The following is a 17,434-nucleotide window of genomic DNA, read 5'->3' on the forward strand; positions in this document are numbered from 1 at the left end:
TTTGCTGCGGTGTGCATTTCCAGCTGCCTGTCCTTCAGGGACTTTGCATTGACATCTTACTGAACCTGAAATCAGTAATGCCATTCAGCTTCCGTTTGACGTGTTCAGCTACACATTGTATTTTACTTTTAGGTAAATACACTTTCTTAATTTCTAAATTAGTACTGTTTTTTAAGTATAAATTGTCATCACATAAGTTGTCATATAATTGTAAGTGAAGCCTTACTTAATTAACGTTTAGTTACTAGATTTCTCTTACCATGTGTTGGCATAACCTTATAAGGAATTAAAGCACCCTTCTAGTCCAGTGTTGTCATATGATCTATATATATTATGTATTATGATGTATGATGTATTATGTATTATGTATTCATATTAAATAATATGGAATTCCATTTTTCATTCTTAGTTAATTTGAATTATCTTGAAAAAGAGCAATTCTGACTCTTCTTCATGAACATTGCCATTAAGTTAAAAAATACAAAGATAACGGGGTTATCTATTAATGAGTGATAGTTCTCTTTGGGTGTTACTACACTAAAATATGATGAGCCAGAGAGTGGGAAAAATGGGGAGATGTTGATCATAGGGTACAAATTTCCTGCTATATGATGAATAAATTCTGAGGATCTCGTGTACTAATTACCAGTAGTGTGTTATATACAGTTAACCTGGGTTTGAACTGTGCAGATCCACTGATACACATGGATTCTTTTCAGTAAATATGTAGTATAGCACTACACGGTCCATGCTTGGTTGAATCTACAGAAAAAGAACCGCAGACTCAGAGAGTCAACTATAAAATTAAACATAGATTTTTGACTGACAGCCACCACTCCTAACCTTCACATTGTTGAAGGGTCAGCTGAACTTGAAAGCTGTTCAGAGAGTAGATCTTAGTAATTATCACCACAAAAATAAATAAAAAGGTGATCATGAGGGGCTGGAGATGTTAACGAACCTTATTGTGGTAACCATTTTGCAGAAGATCATCGTGTCAATTGTACTTCTTAAAGTTAACTTATATTTATTATGTACTAACAGTATCTTAGTAAAGCTGAGGGGAACACACAGTAACAGAACATATGAACCATTTATCTTTTTTAAGGATAAGAATCTCTTTTTCTAATTAAATATGGACAAAGTGCTTTTTAATATAATTTGTTCCACAATAAACTGTTTTGATTGCTGGGGGGAAAAAAGACTGTGCTTTTAAAATATATGATATAACTTAAGCATGTATGAAAAATTAATATGGTTAGGTATATGTAAATTAAGAAAATGAAAAGCTGTCTATAACTTTGATGAGCAGAATATATCTGGCTTGAACATTGCTCTGAAAAAGAATAGAGCCAGTGTCATTAATTGACTCAGTGTTTCCCTTGAATGCTAGTAAATCTCTCAAGAGAAATTTAGTTATAAATCACTGTTAGCTTACTATACCCAAATATTATGTATGTTCATGCATTTGCTCCACAGGTGAACTGAAGGTTAATCAGAAGCACTTTGAAGAAGCTTTCAAGAAAGTAAAATCATCTGTATCAAAAGAGGTAAGCAATGCTCTTAAAGGTAGAAGAGCAATTAGAATTGAGAGTAGTAAGTATGAATTCATGACAAAAAGCAAAATGGTTGCCTCTGAGAGGGTGTTCTTGAGAGACTGTAATTTTGAATGTTTCTAGAGACTAAACACAGAGGAAATGACCTCGTGAATGTTTTCATAATCTCAGAATTTTTAATCATTCTCATTCAAGTATTATTTGACCTGTATCACCCTTTACACTTACTCATAGTTTCAGGAAAGTAAAAATACCTTCACTGTAAAGTCAGAGAAGAGTTAAAAATCACTCAGACTTGTCCTTACAAAAAATGCTGGATTTTACTGTATTTATTTCTTACTGTGTTGAGGTATTCTGTCTGTAGTAAGTTAAAATGTTTGCTGTTAAGTGAAGTGAGGTTACTGTGACACAGAAGAGTTTGCAGGGAAATAACCAACCCAAAGAAATGTCTGAATTGAACACTGGATATCTTAGGGCTTCCCTCATAGCTCAGTTGGTAAATCATCTGCCTGCAATGCAGGAGACCTGAGTTCTGTTCCTGGGTCAGGAAGATCCTCTGGAGAAGGAAATGGCAACCCACTCCAGTATTCTTGCCTGGAGAATCCCATGGACAGAGGAGCGTGGCAGGCTATAGTCCATGGGATCACAAGAGCTGGACACGACTTAGCGGCTAAACCACCTATCTTGGATGGATATCTTTTGTTTCTGGACTTCCAGAAGTCTAATTTGCCTTAGCCATGTGATTCTGTTTATTGACTATACTTAAAATTCCTCTAGCTCATTATCCATTTATTACCCCTGGTTCAGTATTTCTTAAGGTTATTGATTGAAAACATTCAAGTCCAAGTTCAGACAGCTGAAGTCTAGTCTGTTCAACCTGGCCTGGGTCTTTTACCATATGTGGAGAAATGAAAGTCTACTTTGACGTCTCAGGCATTTTGTACACTTGAGGAAATGTTTTTATTTCATTGTCTGTCTTTGAGTAAGATAGTCTTATTAATTAAAATCAAACAGTTTAACAGTTAATCTTCCTGGCACTTTTCATTCTGATCAACAAGAAAGTAGTGATGTAAGTGCCCCCCCCCCCGCAAGATTTAGTCATTAAAAAACAAATCTTCCTTATGTTTATTACCTGTAGTCAGAGTTTCGATTTGAGGCTTTTCAAGAATCAGGACACACTGGCACAGCTCCACATTTGTCACTCTCATCCTGTAACCTTTTTTAAAATTGAAATTTTATTTACCTTTGTAATGCACAAATACAGTTCTGTGCATGTGATGTTAACTTGCTTCAGTCGTATCCAACTGTGTACAGCCCCATGGACTGTAGCCCGCCAGGCTCCTCTGTCCTTGGGAATTCTCCAGGCAAGAGTTAGTGGAGTGTGTTGCGTGCCCTCCTCCAGGGAATCTTCCCGACCCAGGGATTGAACCCACATCTCTTATGTCTCCTGCATTGGCAGACAGGTTCTTTAACACCAGCAGCATCTGGGAAGTCCTACAGTTCTGTAAGTTTTGGCAAACTTAACTGGTAGCTCAGTCAAAAACAGAGAACATTCTCATCACTTCAGAAGGTTCCTGTGTTCCTTTGTAGCTGTCAGTCCTTTTACAAAGGCTGTACCAGGCAAGCCCTGATCTGACTTCTGTCATCATGCTCTAACTTCACCTGTTTTGGAACTTTATGTAAATATAATCATATTAATATACTCATTTGTCTGGCTCCTTTTGCTCATGTAATGTTGCAGGGATTCATCCACATTGCTGTTTTTCACTGATTTGATCCATTCTCTTGCTGAGTAGTTTTCCATGATATGAATACACTGCAGTTTGTGTATCCTTTCCCTTGCTGGTGGGCACTTGGGTATTTTCCAGTTTTTGGCTTCCTCAGATAATAGTGTGTCAGAGAGAGAGAGAACAAGAACATGTGTTTTTATTTCTCTTGAGTAAATAACTAGGAGAGGAATTGCTGGATCTTGTGGCGAGTGTATGTTTAACTTTATAGGAAACTGCCAACCTTCTTTCCAAGTGACTGTAATACCGTTTTGCATTTTATGAGCATTCCAATTGGCCCACACTCTCACCAACACTTGAGTATTTTCAGTCTTTTAATTTTAGCCATTCTACTGTGTGTGAAATAGTATCCTCTTGTGGTCTGAATTTGTTTTCCTAATGACAAAATGTTGAGTATTTTTCATGTGCTTATTGATCATTTGGATTCCTTATTTTGTGTCCTCACCTTTTGCTCTTAAAACATTGAGTTATTAAAAAAAAAAACAAACATTGAGTTGTTTTCTTATTATTAAGTTGTGCAAATTCTTAGTTTATCTTGGCTTGAAGCCTTTTATGAGATACACATTTTTTTCTGAAATATCTGTAGGATTTATTTTGGAGTATAGTTAATTTAAAATGTGTTTCAAGATATATACAACAAATCAGTTATGTATATATATCTCCACTCTTTTTTTTTAGATTTTTTTTTTCTCATATAGGTATTACAGAACATTGAGGAGAGTTCTCTGTGACGTACAGTAGGTCCTTATTCGTTATCTACTTTGTATATAGTAGTATGTGTCATGTCACTCCCAGTCTCCAAATTTATCCATCCCTCCCTCTTTCCCCCTTGGTAACCATAAGTTTGCTTTCAATATCTGCGACTCAATTTCTGTTTTATAAATATAAGTTCATTTGTACCATTTTTTTCTAGATTCCACATATAAGCAGTATCATATTTGTCTTTCTTCTTCTAACCTACTTTACCTACTGTAATAATCTCTAGGTTCATCCATGTTGCTGCAAATGACATTAATTTTCTAAAAGCATCTTTTGAAGAACAGGAGTTTTTTATTTGTATGAAATCCAATTTTTTAAAAATGTGTTTTTCTGCCATAAGAAATCTTGATTATCCTAAGTTTATGAAAATTTTCTCCTTTGCTTTTCTCTAGTAGTTGTATAGTTTTATCTTTTACATTTAGAACTATGATCCATTACAAACTAATTTTTTTAATTTAAAATGAGATAGAGAAGTCATGATATTTTTTCCCATGCAGCTGTCTAGTTACTGTGGTCCTGTTGGTTGAAAATTTTTTCCTTTCATTGAATTATCATGCCCTCTTTTTGAAAACCAATTGATCATCTATGTATGAATGTATTTCTTCACACTTTTTTCTGTTTCACTGATCTTTATATCCAGTTTATGCCACTGTATATTTTTTGCCACTCTCTTGATTATTTTACATCAATTTTTAATTTTTATTTATTTTCTGGCCACAGCATGTGGGATCTTAGCTCCCCAACCAGGGATCAAACCTGTGCTCCCTGCAGTGGAAATTTAGATTCTTAATCACCGGACTTTTGGGGAAGTCCCCTTGATTATTACAGAATAGATATGTTAATCTTGAAGTCAGCTAGTTTAAGTCATTCAGATTTCTTCTTTTTTCCCCCCAAAATTGTTTTATCTATTTTAGTCTCTTTGCTTCCCCATATAAAATTTGCAATCAGTTTATCAATTTCTGCAAAAGAAACTTTCTGGGATTTTGAATAGATTTGCATTGAATCTGTAGATCAGTTGGGAGAGCAGAGGTATTAAAAATACTGAGTTTTTTAATCAGTGAACTTAGCATATCTGTTCATTTATTTAGATAATTTTATTTCTTTTATATAAATTTATTCATTTTTTAAAAATTCACTTATTAGAGCCATTTGATCTCTCCCAGTAATGTTTTGCATTTTCAGGATGCAAATTTTTCAAGATGTACATTTTTCATCAAATTTATTCCTAAGTGATTTATAATTTTTTATTTTTATAATTTTTTAAAAATATTGTTCTCTAATTGCTACTAGTATATAGAGGTTCATTTGGTCTTTATATATTGACCTGGGATAGCTCTTCATTTGTCATTCTTTTGCCTTCTTTACCTCTAAATATTTACTTCAGTTTTCTGGACTAAAAAAATGAAACCATCTTGTTTGTATTTGCCTGCTCTAGTTTTGAAAAGCTTCCATGTTTAATGTTTTTACATTTAACTGTTACATATTTTGCAGTTACAATTAAGTATTGTATTAGAGTTGACTATAAAAATGTCAGGCAGAGTTGAAAATTGCTTGCTTGACCTATCCTTAAATTGGGCCACATTTTCATCCTTGCATCTGTGATAATTAAGGAGTAAAATCTAATTTTGTTACCTTTTCTAAAACTCTGCTGGTAAATTTGAAACCAGTGGATGTTATGTTTGGGTGGGGGGGAAGGGTGTTAAGTCTCTGCTTTCTGGTTCTCCTTCACAGTCCACAGCTGTACGAACATCTTCCTTCCTTAAATTGTTTTAGTTGAAGTACAGTTGGTTTACAATGTTGTGTTAGTTTCTGAATCAGATATATATTTATGTATATTATATATGTGTATATATATACTTTTCATATTATTTTCAGTATTATTTAAGATATTAAATATAGTTCCCTGTTCTATACAGTAGGATTTTCTTTACCTAGTCTATTTATTTATTTTGGCCGAGCTGTGACGCTTGCAGGATCTTAGTTCCCCAACCAGGGATTGAACCCCAGGCCCCTGGCATTGAAAGCGTGGAGCCCTATCTATTGGACCTCTGGGGAATTTCCTATCTCTTTTATAAATAGTAGTTTGTATCTGCTAATCATGAACTCCTAATTTATCTCTTCCCCAGCCCCTTTCCCCTTCGGTAGCTGTAAGTTTGTTTTCTGTGTCTGTGAGTCTATTTTGTAAATAGATTCGTTGGTGTCATGTTTTAGATTCTACATATAAGTAATTTCATGTGGTATTTTTCTCGTTGTCTGACTTAGTTCACTTAGTATGATAATCTCAGTCTGTGCATGTTGCTGCCAATGGGCATTATCTCATTCTTCCAGAAGGGTACCAGTGGGATTGCTGGATCATATGACTACTCTGTTTTTGGGAAACCTTTTTCTTTCTGATTTAGGAGAATTCAGTTGAAATTAGAGGAGTTGGATAGTCAAACAAAATCCATTTGAAAAATCAAACCAAAAGACAGGGATGGTGTTTGTTGATACATTTCTGAATGTAGGATTGAGCGGCTCATTTGTAAGCTTCCCCTTTCTACTTTTAATATTAGGGTTCCTTTAGTTGTAAATGACAGAAACTCAAGTCTGTTTGTGAGGAATCCATTCCACATATAAGGAAGTTGAGAGTATTGCTGGCTTTAGGCATGCTGGATCCAGAAACTTCATTGCTTTGTTTCTTGTGGGAAAAGGCTGCCTGCAGGCCCAGACATACAGGCTGCTTGTTTATTAACCCCCATAGCAAGAGAATTTCCTGATATCTCCAACAGGAGAGTTTCAGGGAACCTGTGATTGGTCCAGCTCAGGTTAGAGCCCATGGCAAAACTAATCACTATGACTAGCTCTAAAGTTAGATACTCTATAGCCGGGTGGAATGTAAGGGGTAGCATAGTTTTCTAAAGATCATGACTTCAGGCCCTAGGATAAAAAGCTATAGATAAGACACTGGCATCAAGTTATTGACTTAGTGGCGGACTTAAGTTTTCTCAGACTGAAAGAGAATCTACTAGGCTTGTTAAACACACAAGGAACACCTAATTACATTTTACATTTTAACCTTTCAGACATACTTATGGAGATAGCAGTTGCTTTGAAGTGAGTTAACATTAAATAAATGATTGGGAGGTGTCAAAAAAGGAAAAAGAAAAATGAAAGGAGAACGGTGTGCACATTCTGTCCCAAGGTCCACAGAGCTGGTCTGTATAGTTCAGAAATGTTCAGCCTGTTCTCATGCTAGGTAAATCTGCCCTGCTAACTGGTGCCTTCTCTTTCCTTGAAGCAGTCGGCTCCCTGGTGCCACACGGTTTTTAGTTTGAGGGGAAAACAACAGCATGTGAAGTGGATTTTGTGTCCAGCAATTGGCTAACATGCTAGTAGGGTCTGGTTTAGAGGCCAGATGCAGAAACTTGTCACCTGACCCAGTAAGTCCTCATAAACCAGCTGAGGGTGAGATGTGAGCATAGTTTGCAAACATTCCTTCTGAGTCTCTGCCTGTATTCCTCATTCACTCCTACTTCTTCGCTGCCAATCTTTCAGGCTCCCATCTGAAGATCCCAGCCCCAGTCCTAGTTTCTCATGAGAGGCCACGTCCTAGTGTGGTCCTAAGAAGGCCAAATAGATTAGCAGTTCATTATGACAGATACCCCAGCTTAGACGATTGGACTCTTTTTGCCAGTTACTTCTTAGTCAGCTGTTTACTTTCTTCCCTGAATGAAGCCATTATCCAATATGTGTCACTTCACAGATTTATAAAGCATAACTTATTTTGTTGATTTGGCTTTTTTGGTAATAACTGCTCACCAGAGACCTGAGCCTGGGTTAACATCAGTAAATGTTGAGACCTTGAAATTGTTTTCCCAGCTATGTATTATCTCAAATGTAGTCTTTTCCCTCTGCCTACTATGGCATTGTTCAACTGTCAGGAAGGAAACCTCACTCAAACATAAATTAGGTATTTTTTTCCTTCCTCCCCTGTTAAAACCACACCATAGAAACACTCCTGTTTTATTAACTCATTGGTTTAGTGTTTTTCACACCCACTGGCTGGCACACTTTGATTCTCTTCTTCACACTCGGGATTATATGGTTCATCCATTTGCTTGATCAAGTCTGTCACATTGAGAGAGAAAAACTTCCCAAGTAGAGTTGCTCTTGCCTCTAGCTGTGTATTGAGTTGCCTAAGATCCCATCCTTTCATCCATCCAGAAACATATGTATATCATGTACCTGCCATATACATGCTAGGCTTTGTACTAGACTCACAAGATATAAAATTGCATAAGTCGTGGGTTAGGAACCATTTTGAGCAATTAAATACACTACCATAGATGTTTATATAGAATACGTATTAACCTGATCACTCAGATTCCTTCAATATTAGAAAATAGTTTGCAAGTAACTTTTGCTTAGAAGGTATCAGCACAGTGTGACAGAGGCAGTGTGACTGATTTTATTACTAACATATCTGAACCAGTAGTTCCACACACTGTGTAATTTTTTTAATCCTCTGAAGAACATCCATGGGAAGGCTACATGTGTGTCCCAGTGATACTACTTGATTCCAGTATATTCTCTTTAATACTTTGGATGGTCATAAACCTTAAAACTTTAAAATATTTAATTTCTAAAACTACCCTAGTGAATCATAAGCTATCACTTCTCTTTTGGAGATAGGCATGGTATGAATTTTGAATAAATAATAAATAAAAGAGATGACCAAGCTGATTATTATTACTTTGTGAGATCTTTTGAAAAATTAAGGAACAACAATTAAGGTAAAAAGACAGCTTTCCTGTTTGGAGTCATAACTGGCCCTGATGAAACTAATGATTGCTTGTGGGGAGAGAAACTGGGTGACTGGAGGACAGAAGTTTGAAAATTGACCTTTCATCGTATTTGAATTTTGAACCATGTAAATGTATTACCTAATTTAAAAACTTAAATACTAAAAAAATAATAATTTACAAGATCTTGAGGACCAAAGTCGTAGTGATAGTTTTTTCTGGAAATTAAGGATTACTTTTTAATTTTTTCTGCTGATTTGCATTTTCTAATATTTCTGCAATAAATATTTTATAAAATAAAACACTGTTATTAAAAAGGGAATCACTTTAATCTGGCTGTAAACACAGCATGCTTAAAATGTCTTTGTCGTTGTTGTTGAGTGCTGTTCGACTCTTTGTGACCCCGTAGACTGTAGCACGCCAGGCCTCCCTGTCCCTCACCGTCTTCCAAAGTTTGCCCAAGTTCATGTTCATTGCATTGGTGATGCTGTCTAGCCATCTCATCCTCTGATGCCCTCTTCTCCTTCTGCCCTCAATCTTACCCAACATCAGGGACTTTTCCAGCGAGTTGTCTGGAATTCCAGCATCAGTCCTTCCAGTGATATTCAGGGTTCATCTCCCTTAAGATTGAATGTCTTTACTACATCTTTATTATTTAGCAGTGAGTTGAAATACCAAGGCCCTCTTATCCTACTTCAGAGTTAATTCAGCATTTCACTAATACCTGTTTTATATTCACTGTTGACATTGTTTGAGCTACTTGCCAGAAGTTGGTCCAAGGGTTACAAAATGGTGTTTTCACTGCCATGGGCCCAGGTTCAATCCCTGGACAGGAAACTTAAGATCCTGCAAGTTGCATAGTGCAAACAAAAAAAAGAAGAGAGAGGTACTTGAAAAAAAATCACTGAAATAAATATATAGAATTTTCTTTAAATTAATCTTTACATGGTCTTCTGTGCATTAGTCTTTACGTAGTCTTCCCTCTGTGCATGTCTGTGTCTTACTCCTCTTATGAGGATACCAGATGATACTGGATGTACTAAAGCCCACCCTAATGACTTCATTTTAACTTAAATCACTTAGACCCTTATTTCCAAATCCAGTCACACTCTGAGGTACTGGAGGTGAGGACTTCAACATCTGAGTTTTGGGGAGCACGGTTCAGTGCATTTCAGTGTCTGGCTCCATATTCTGTCCTCTCCTCTCCTCTCAGGCTCGAGCAATGTATGAGGATCTGCAGTGGTCCCTCAGCCGGTGACCCCCAGCAGCGAGCTTCCGGGAGTCCAGTGCCTCGAGCTGCCAGAGATGCCCGCCTGCTCTGAGCGCCCACTTTCAGCTTGATACGTGTGCTCTCACATGAGCGTTTTATCCTCAAATTAATGAGGCCAAGTCAAAGCTGAAGATTCTTCCCATCCGGACAACCTCATATGGAAACACCCTACCTCCTGTTTAAGGGGAAAAAAAATTGTCAAAATAAAATAACAGATAACCTTTTTAAAATAAAATGTTTATTTTGAAACAACCTCGACTGTACTACAGATAAGTTGCAATTACAGTAAAAAGAACTTCCCCCGAAAAACCATCTGAGGGTGCTTCCCAACCTGATGCGTGATCACCCGTAAATACTTTATATTTCCTGCACAGCAGGATAGTCCCCTGCATAACCAGCCATCCACATCAGATAACCGTGTCAGCTGTGATACTTCCCTGCCAAATCCTCAGGCTCCATTCAGGTTTCTCCAGTTGTCCCAATGAGGTCCTTTATAACAAAGGAATCTAGTTTGGAATTAGCTATTGCAACTCATTGCTTTTCTGTTTTGGGCGGGGCGCTGCACTGGGTCTTCATTGCCGCCCGCAGGCTTTCTCCAGTTGTGGCGAGTAGGGGCTGCTCTTCGTTGTTGTGCACGGGCTTCTCATGGCAGCCGCTTCTCTTGTTGCAGAGCGCAGGCTCTAGTTGCCCCGCAGCATGTGGGATCTTCCCCGAACCAGGGATCAAACCTGTGTCCCCCACATTGGCAGGCAGACTCTTAACTACTGAACCACCGGAGAAATCCTGCTCTTTTCCTTGAAGTCTAGAACAACTCCTATCTTAACTTTTGACACTTTTGAAGGTTATTGGCCAGTTACTTTGTAAAATGCCTTCGATGTGACTTTGTCTGTTTCCCTATAATTAAGTGCAGCTTGTACATCTGTGGCAGGAATAAGCATCATGAAGTGATGGTCTTCTCACTGCATCCTGACAGGTAGGTGCAGTCTCGGTTTGCTCCATTCCTAGGGGTGTCCACTTTGATCACTTACGAGGGTCCTGCCCAGCTTCTTGCACTATAAAGTTACTCTGATCAAACTCAGGTTGCTGTGGTTTTAGTGTGTTGTCTTTTACTCTTAATCATATGATGTTCAAACTGTCCCAGATTCAGTCAGTTGGGAATCCGTCCACATTTGCCTCTGAGCACTTTTGACAAGTCTCTAGCTGATAATTTCAGAAGGGTTTGTGTCATGTTTTATCTCATTCCTGATTTACAGTGCTGCTCACAGTGTTTTCTGAGATTGTGTAGATGGCTTTGGTTACCTACTTTTTCCCCTTCCAAATTTTCTATTCCACCTGACTCTGCAAAAGTGTTCATGCTACTTTAAAAAATGTGATTGATAAAATGAAGAAAATTATAATAGATCAAAGCAAGTCAGGTAAGTAGGGCACAGTCCTTTTTTTTTTTGAAGAGTTCACAACCAAATATTGACCTCTAACCAGAGTATCACAATACCCAAGGGAGGGGTGTGGAAAGGAGGGTGCTGTAGGACCCCAGAGGAAGAACACCAAAAGGAAAAAGCAAATCAGGATCATGTCTTCAGCATAGATGATTAAGAATGAAAGTTAAAATGTGTAGGCCAGAAGGTCTTAAAGAGTTATGTAATTTGAGCAATAGATTTGATTGGACTTGATATCAGCCAAATCAAGAGAGAAACGCAGTCTGGTATGTGATATATAATATAAGAGCTAGTGAAGAGATAGTCTTGACAATTTAATTTTCTTGACAATTTCTAGACAAATAGGTCTAAAGTACCGAACTTTCTGGTTGTTTCAGTTCAGTCGCTCAGTCATGTCCGACTCTGCGACCCCATGAATCACAGTACACCAGGCCTCCCAGTCCATCACCAACTGTCAGTTTATTCAAACTCATGTCCATCGAGTCAGTGATGCCATCCAGTCATCTCATCCTCTGTCGTACCCTTCTCCTCCTGCCCCCAATCCCTCCCAGCATCAGGGTCTTTTCAAATAAATCAGCTCTTCACATCAGGTGGCCAAAATACTGGAGTTTCCGCTTCAGCATCAGTCCTTCCAATGAACACCCAGGACTGATCTCCTTTAGGATGGACTTGTTGGATCTCCTAGCTTATCCTAAATGCCAAGTGTTGACTGCATCACAGGTTAGGCTGCATTTGTCCATCAGCTTTGCAAATCAGCTGTGATGTAGGTTGGACAGCAGGGAGTTATTGGGCAGGAAGTTAACCAACTAATGTCACAGAGAATATTGCCAACACTGTCCATCAGGAAGGAAAGATAACGTGGTCTAAGCACCATCTGTGTGCTGGACAGTGTTGTATTGTTTTAATTTTCCCAACTCTTACTCCCCATACAGTAGGGGATCGAATAGCATCTTCATTTTATTAAAAAGAAGAAGAGCTTCTTCACAGTTACCTGCTGTATATACATTCATGTATATGGAACAGTCTGAATTCTGATCCACAGCTGTCCGGCTTTTCTTTCTCTTGAGAAAAAGTTCCAGGCCTGTGTTAGGAAACATCTGGAGTTGTATCCTCTGTTCTAGCATTGTGAAAGATTCCGCAATCTCATTAAGTGCTTTATGCTGTACACTGGTAACATAATGGTAGACTCGAAACATACTGCCTAATTTGGTATGTATAGTGGAAATAGCCAGTTGTCCCGTAATATCCATTCTTCCCTCCTTCCTTTTAGTAGGCAGGGTTCTTGCTGCCAGGAGAGTGACTGTGTTCTGTGTAGTGTAATATGAACACTGGTGATGACCTCAGTTCTGGTCACATCCTTAAAAAGAAGCTTGAACTGCAAACCTATCATTAACTGGGGGCAATCTGCATTGAACTCTTAGCACATAAGCAGACTCTGGAAAATGTCCTCAGAAACCACACCTGGTTTAAAAAAGAAAACACTGCTTGCCCATTTAATTCTAGTTCTCCCTTCCCTAGGCTGGAATGATGAAGATGAACTGGCTTTGACCATATAAATGGGGACATTCTAGGAGGTGACAGAACCATAAGACATAAGAAACTAAGATTCCTAAGCACTTGTTGGGCAGTTTTATCACCACTCAAGGCTCGTTTAGCCTGAACATTTATGTGTGACCTTTATCTTGCTTAAGCCAGTGAAATTTTTGTCTCTGTTAGAGCAGCCAAACTAATATCCTGGTTAATAGCATGTTGAGACAAGTAAGGAGGAAATTGCAAAACAGCGCGCAAATGGCTGTGAAGGGATGAGAATAGATGCTGTTAGGAGGAGCTCAGAGGAGAGGCAGCTGGCTCATCATGGGGTCAGGGAAGATTCTCCCAAGAAAATGATGCCTCAGCTGAGTCTTGAAGGCTTGAGAGGGAAATGCAGGAAGAGAATAAATGATCTGACAGACCGTAGAAACCTCAAGATGTGAGAGGGACTGATGTCTGGGAAACTCATTCTCCTGTTCATCAAAGTTGTGTTATAAGAGGATCTTACTTCCAAAAGCTGAAATAGAAAGCACTTAGTTATGTGTTAGGCACCATCTTCAGTCATTGTTTATCTCAACTGAATGGATTTGGATATATTTTTGCACCACTCAGTTCCAAAGCCTAGAGGCCAGGTAGATTTGGGATAAAACGGAATCCCACTCCATTGCTTTAGCTCCATGAGACCTAATGCTTGTCTCTAACATCAGCATTTTTAATTTTCAACTTATTTTTTATAAAATAAGGTCAACAAATTGAATTAAATACGTAGGCGTTACAGTTGGCTGACTTTAGGTCTCCTGCTAAGTTTCATGAGGGGAAGGATCCTGTCAGGCTTGTCTCCTTAGCATCCAGCCCAGTGCCTGGATCACAGGAAGCATTTAATAAATATTAAATGTTATTAGGCAACAGGACTGTCAAAATTAGACACTGTGCCTGGCCTCTCCCTCTGTGGGAGAACTGTAAGTGTTGACGTATTGGGTAATAAAAACCTCACTGTGTCATATGAAAAAAGATAAAGGAACAAGTGAATACCTATAACCAACAGTTTCACTCTAACACATATATCCAAAACAGAAATGCATATACCAAGATAGCAAAATTCATAATTGACCAAAAATGGAAACCTAAGTGTCCATCAATAGTAGAACGGGTTAACATGGTATCTTCATGCACTAGAATATTACACAGTGATGATAAACTATACATAACAACATGGATCATTCTCACAGATACTGAGTGGAAGAGCCCTATCCTGAAATCATCTTGGGCAGTTCTACTTATTAATATATAAAATTCAAAAAGACAGCTGGTCAATGCCATGAGAAGTCGGGCTTACAGTTAATGTTAGAGGGCAGTGCCTGGAAGAAGCACCAAGTGGTGTGGCCTCTAGGTTGCTGGCTACACCCTCCTGGATCTGATGACAGTTTCCTGCGTGTGTTCTCTTAGTGATGATTCATTGCTTATCATAGCTCTTTTTTGTTAGTATGTTCACTTCAGTTAAAATGTTTTTTTAAAAGAGCTTATGAAGATTCATCTATAATTTACTATTTCATCTGATTTTATTTATAATAAACATTTCAAAAATTTAAAAGGATAGGAGTAGCACTATTAAAAATGTAGATCATTTAAAGGTAAGGAACCACATAGAACCCAGTATACTTGAAGAAAAGCCAGCCACATGTTTCTTTTTCCCCTAAAACACCAGGCATGTTGCTCATGCTGTCCTTTCAGCTGGTTAGAGTTAAGAAAGTGAGGTTAAAGAGGTGAGTGGGAGTGGAATTTGGTTGGTTAAATTACCCCACCTCTAATGTCTCTCTCTCCACCTGGGAAAATGTGAGTTTCAAGGATGTCTGTAGCCATCAAGGTTGTCTGGACAAATGCTGCTTTCTGGAATGTTTCCTTAGATGGCATGTTGGCCATGCAGTCTGGTCCCACTGCCAGGTAAGCTTTGGCCCTAAGAGCGGGAGAGCGGGAGGAACTTGGCAAAGTTTTTTCCAAAGAACTCTTTCTTAGGTGTGCAGGTTAACAGTCCACATTACATCACAGACAAGGATGTTCTATTTTCCAAGACCGCAGTAAGTCTCAAGATGAAGAAACTCAACAGTTCCTTCCTTCTCTTTGGTGCCCCACCTCTGCCTTGAAACATCTCTGTCTCCCACAGTCCTTATCACCCAGGCCAGAAGGGTGAAAGTCATCTTGAGTACTACTGATCAGTGATCAGTCATTTATTATTTAGCAGAAGTTTTTTCTCACAGACACTGTGCTAGTTCAAGCTGTCACCATCTTTCACATGTTTACTTTGACCTAATCTGCTATTCCAAACTCTTACTAAAACCAGGATTGCTGTCAGAAGATACTAACTCATTGTCACTTTTCAGCTTTAGCATCCTCCTGTGGCCTAAACTCAGTCTAATTATGCATGGACCTTTGCAGTCAGTATACCTCTGACACCCATCCAACCTCCTCTCCCCTGACTGGATTCATTGCCGTTCCAGTAGAACAGCGTATTGTTGAACATCTCAGCCTTGGCTCACAAGGTTCCCACTACCTGGCAAGCCTTCCACCTAAACACAGGACCCTCTTCCAGGCTTGAAACACTCCTATTGAGAAGCCTTGCCCAATCCCTCACTCTGCTTTCTGCTCACTGTTCTGACCTAGACTCTCTGCTTTAAGCACTAGATTCTCAGTGGCAGAGTCATTAATTTATTTTTGCATTACAGCACTTGACACATAATAAGAACAAAGTAGCTTTTTAACAGCACAATTGAATCACTTTGCTCTGTTGCCCAGAGCTCTGTCAACAGTGGGGAGATTTTATGATCGAGATTTTATGTTGTTTTCACCTGAGGAATCTACTGGCCTGGAACTTCATGGCTCATGGCTCTCTGAAGAGAAATCAGCAAAGTTTTGGAGGTGTGGCTTCCTCTGGCATTTAGTTATTGCTTGTCAGAAGTCCTTTAGCAATACTTCTCCATAGCTAAGGAACCCCTATGTGTGCTCAAGGCATTCAAAAGAAACTATTTCTAATAGCTTGCTCTACATAAGTATTCTCTCTCTAAAGCAGAAAGCTATAAAGAAGCAATTTTATATATATATATATATATATATATATATATATATATATATATTTGTTACAATCGAAATGTTAATTACCTTCTTTACACAGACAGGAAAACCTGCTCTCCTACTCTGGCTGACTGAGTGAGCCTGATAAATGGACAATGGGTCTTCTTTACAGACTCCAGGAAGTTTTGCTAGCTTGAACTTTCTCAAAACTAATATTACAGAAAGCTAAATGAGTTTCACAGTAACTGAGGCCATTAAAAGTGGAGATGCCAGATGGCAGAAATAGCTTAATTCTGGGAACTGGAGAATTGCTGTTTTGTGGTATATATATAAGAAAGTCTGGGCTTCCTAGGTGGCTCAGTGGTCAAGAATCCACCTGCCAAGCAGGAGATGTGGGTTTGATCCCTGGCTTGGGAAGATCCCCTGGAGAAGGAAATGCAACCCACTCCAGTAATTTTGCATGGGAAATCCTATGGATGGGTGAGTCTGGTCGGTTACAGTCCATGGGCTCACAAAAGAGTCAGAAATGAAACAACAAGCAAATTAATTCAACACTTTTTGGAACATTTATTTCATATCTGCTTTTGCTTTTATTCATTTGCCTCCTTCATTATTCTCAGCTCACTTAGAACTTGGATGTTGGAGCAACAGATTCTCTGACACGTTATTGTCAAACTCAGTTTGTAGTCCAACTTGGATTCATTTATTAAAAATGAAATCTGCCATTTTAATTTTACACCTTGCCTGGCAGAGGTTTGGAGCAGTTATGCTTTGATAAACAAAATATCACAGGCTTTGTTATTATTGCCAGTGGCATGGGATGAGGAAAGAAGAGGAAGTTGGACTTACAAACTGCTTACTGACACATTAAAACTGAGACACATAGTATCTTAATTTTATATTTGAGAAAACTGAGGCTCAGAGGGGCTTCCCAGGTGACACTAGTGATAACCCTCCTGCCAGTGTAAGAGACGTGAATTTGATCCCTGGGTTGGGAAGATCCCTGGAGAAGGGCACAGCAACTCACTCCAGTATTCTTGCCTGGAGAATCCCATGGACAGAGGAGCCTGGTGGGCTACAGTCCATAGGGTCACAAGGAATTGAACACAACTGCAGCAAATTAGCATAAGGCTCAGAGAGGTTGAACAACTTATATTGGTTCTCAGTAAATAACTTATTATCTGGAAAAATCAAACTCAAGAGTGTCTTACCTTTAAAGATTTTGGCCTTCTCATTCATCTTACTGGCT

The 17,434-nt window shown here is 38.5% G+C and overlaps 1 protein-coding gene across 7 annotated transcripts in view; it reads left to right on the top strand.

The window, feature by feature from the left end:
* The window catches only part of NVL (nuclear VCP like), a 113,331-nt gene that overhangs the window by 75,169 nt on the left and 20,728 nt on the right, over positions 1–17,434 (top strand). For 5 of the 7 annotated variants that reach the window (XR_011490395.1, XR_011490396.1, XR_011490397.1 and 2 more), the window contains one exon: positions 1,480–1,550. Coding sequence is in view for 2 of the 7 variants with exons in the window: in XM_020879474.2 (XP_020735133.2) it covers positions 1,480–1,550; positions 10,097–10,141 (116 nt within the window). In the remaining 5 variants the exon portion in view is untranslated. Of the gene's footprint in view, positions 1–1,479; positions 1,551–10,096; positions 10,406–17,434 lie in introns of those variants that run through there. The other 2 variants (XM_020879474.2, XM_020879476.2) reach the window with 1 other exon arrangement.

Source organism: Odocoileus virginianus, chromosome 11 (assembly GCF_023699985.2).
Source record: "Odocoileus virginianus isolate 20LAN1187 ecotype Illinois chromosome 11, Ovbor_1.2, whole genome shotgun sequence".
Classification (NCBI taxonomy): domain Eukaryota; kingdom Metazoa; phylum Chordata; class Mammalia; order Artiodactyla; family Cervidae; genus Odocoileus; species Odocoileus virginianus.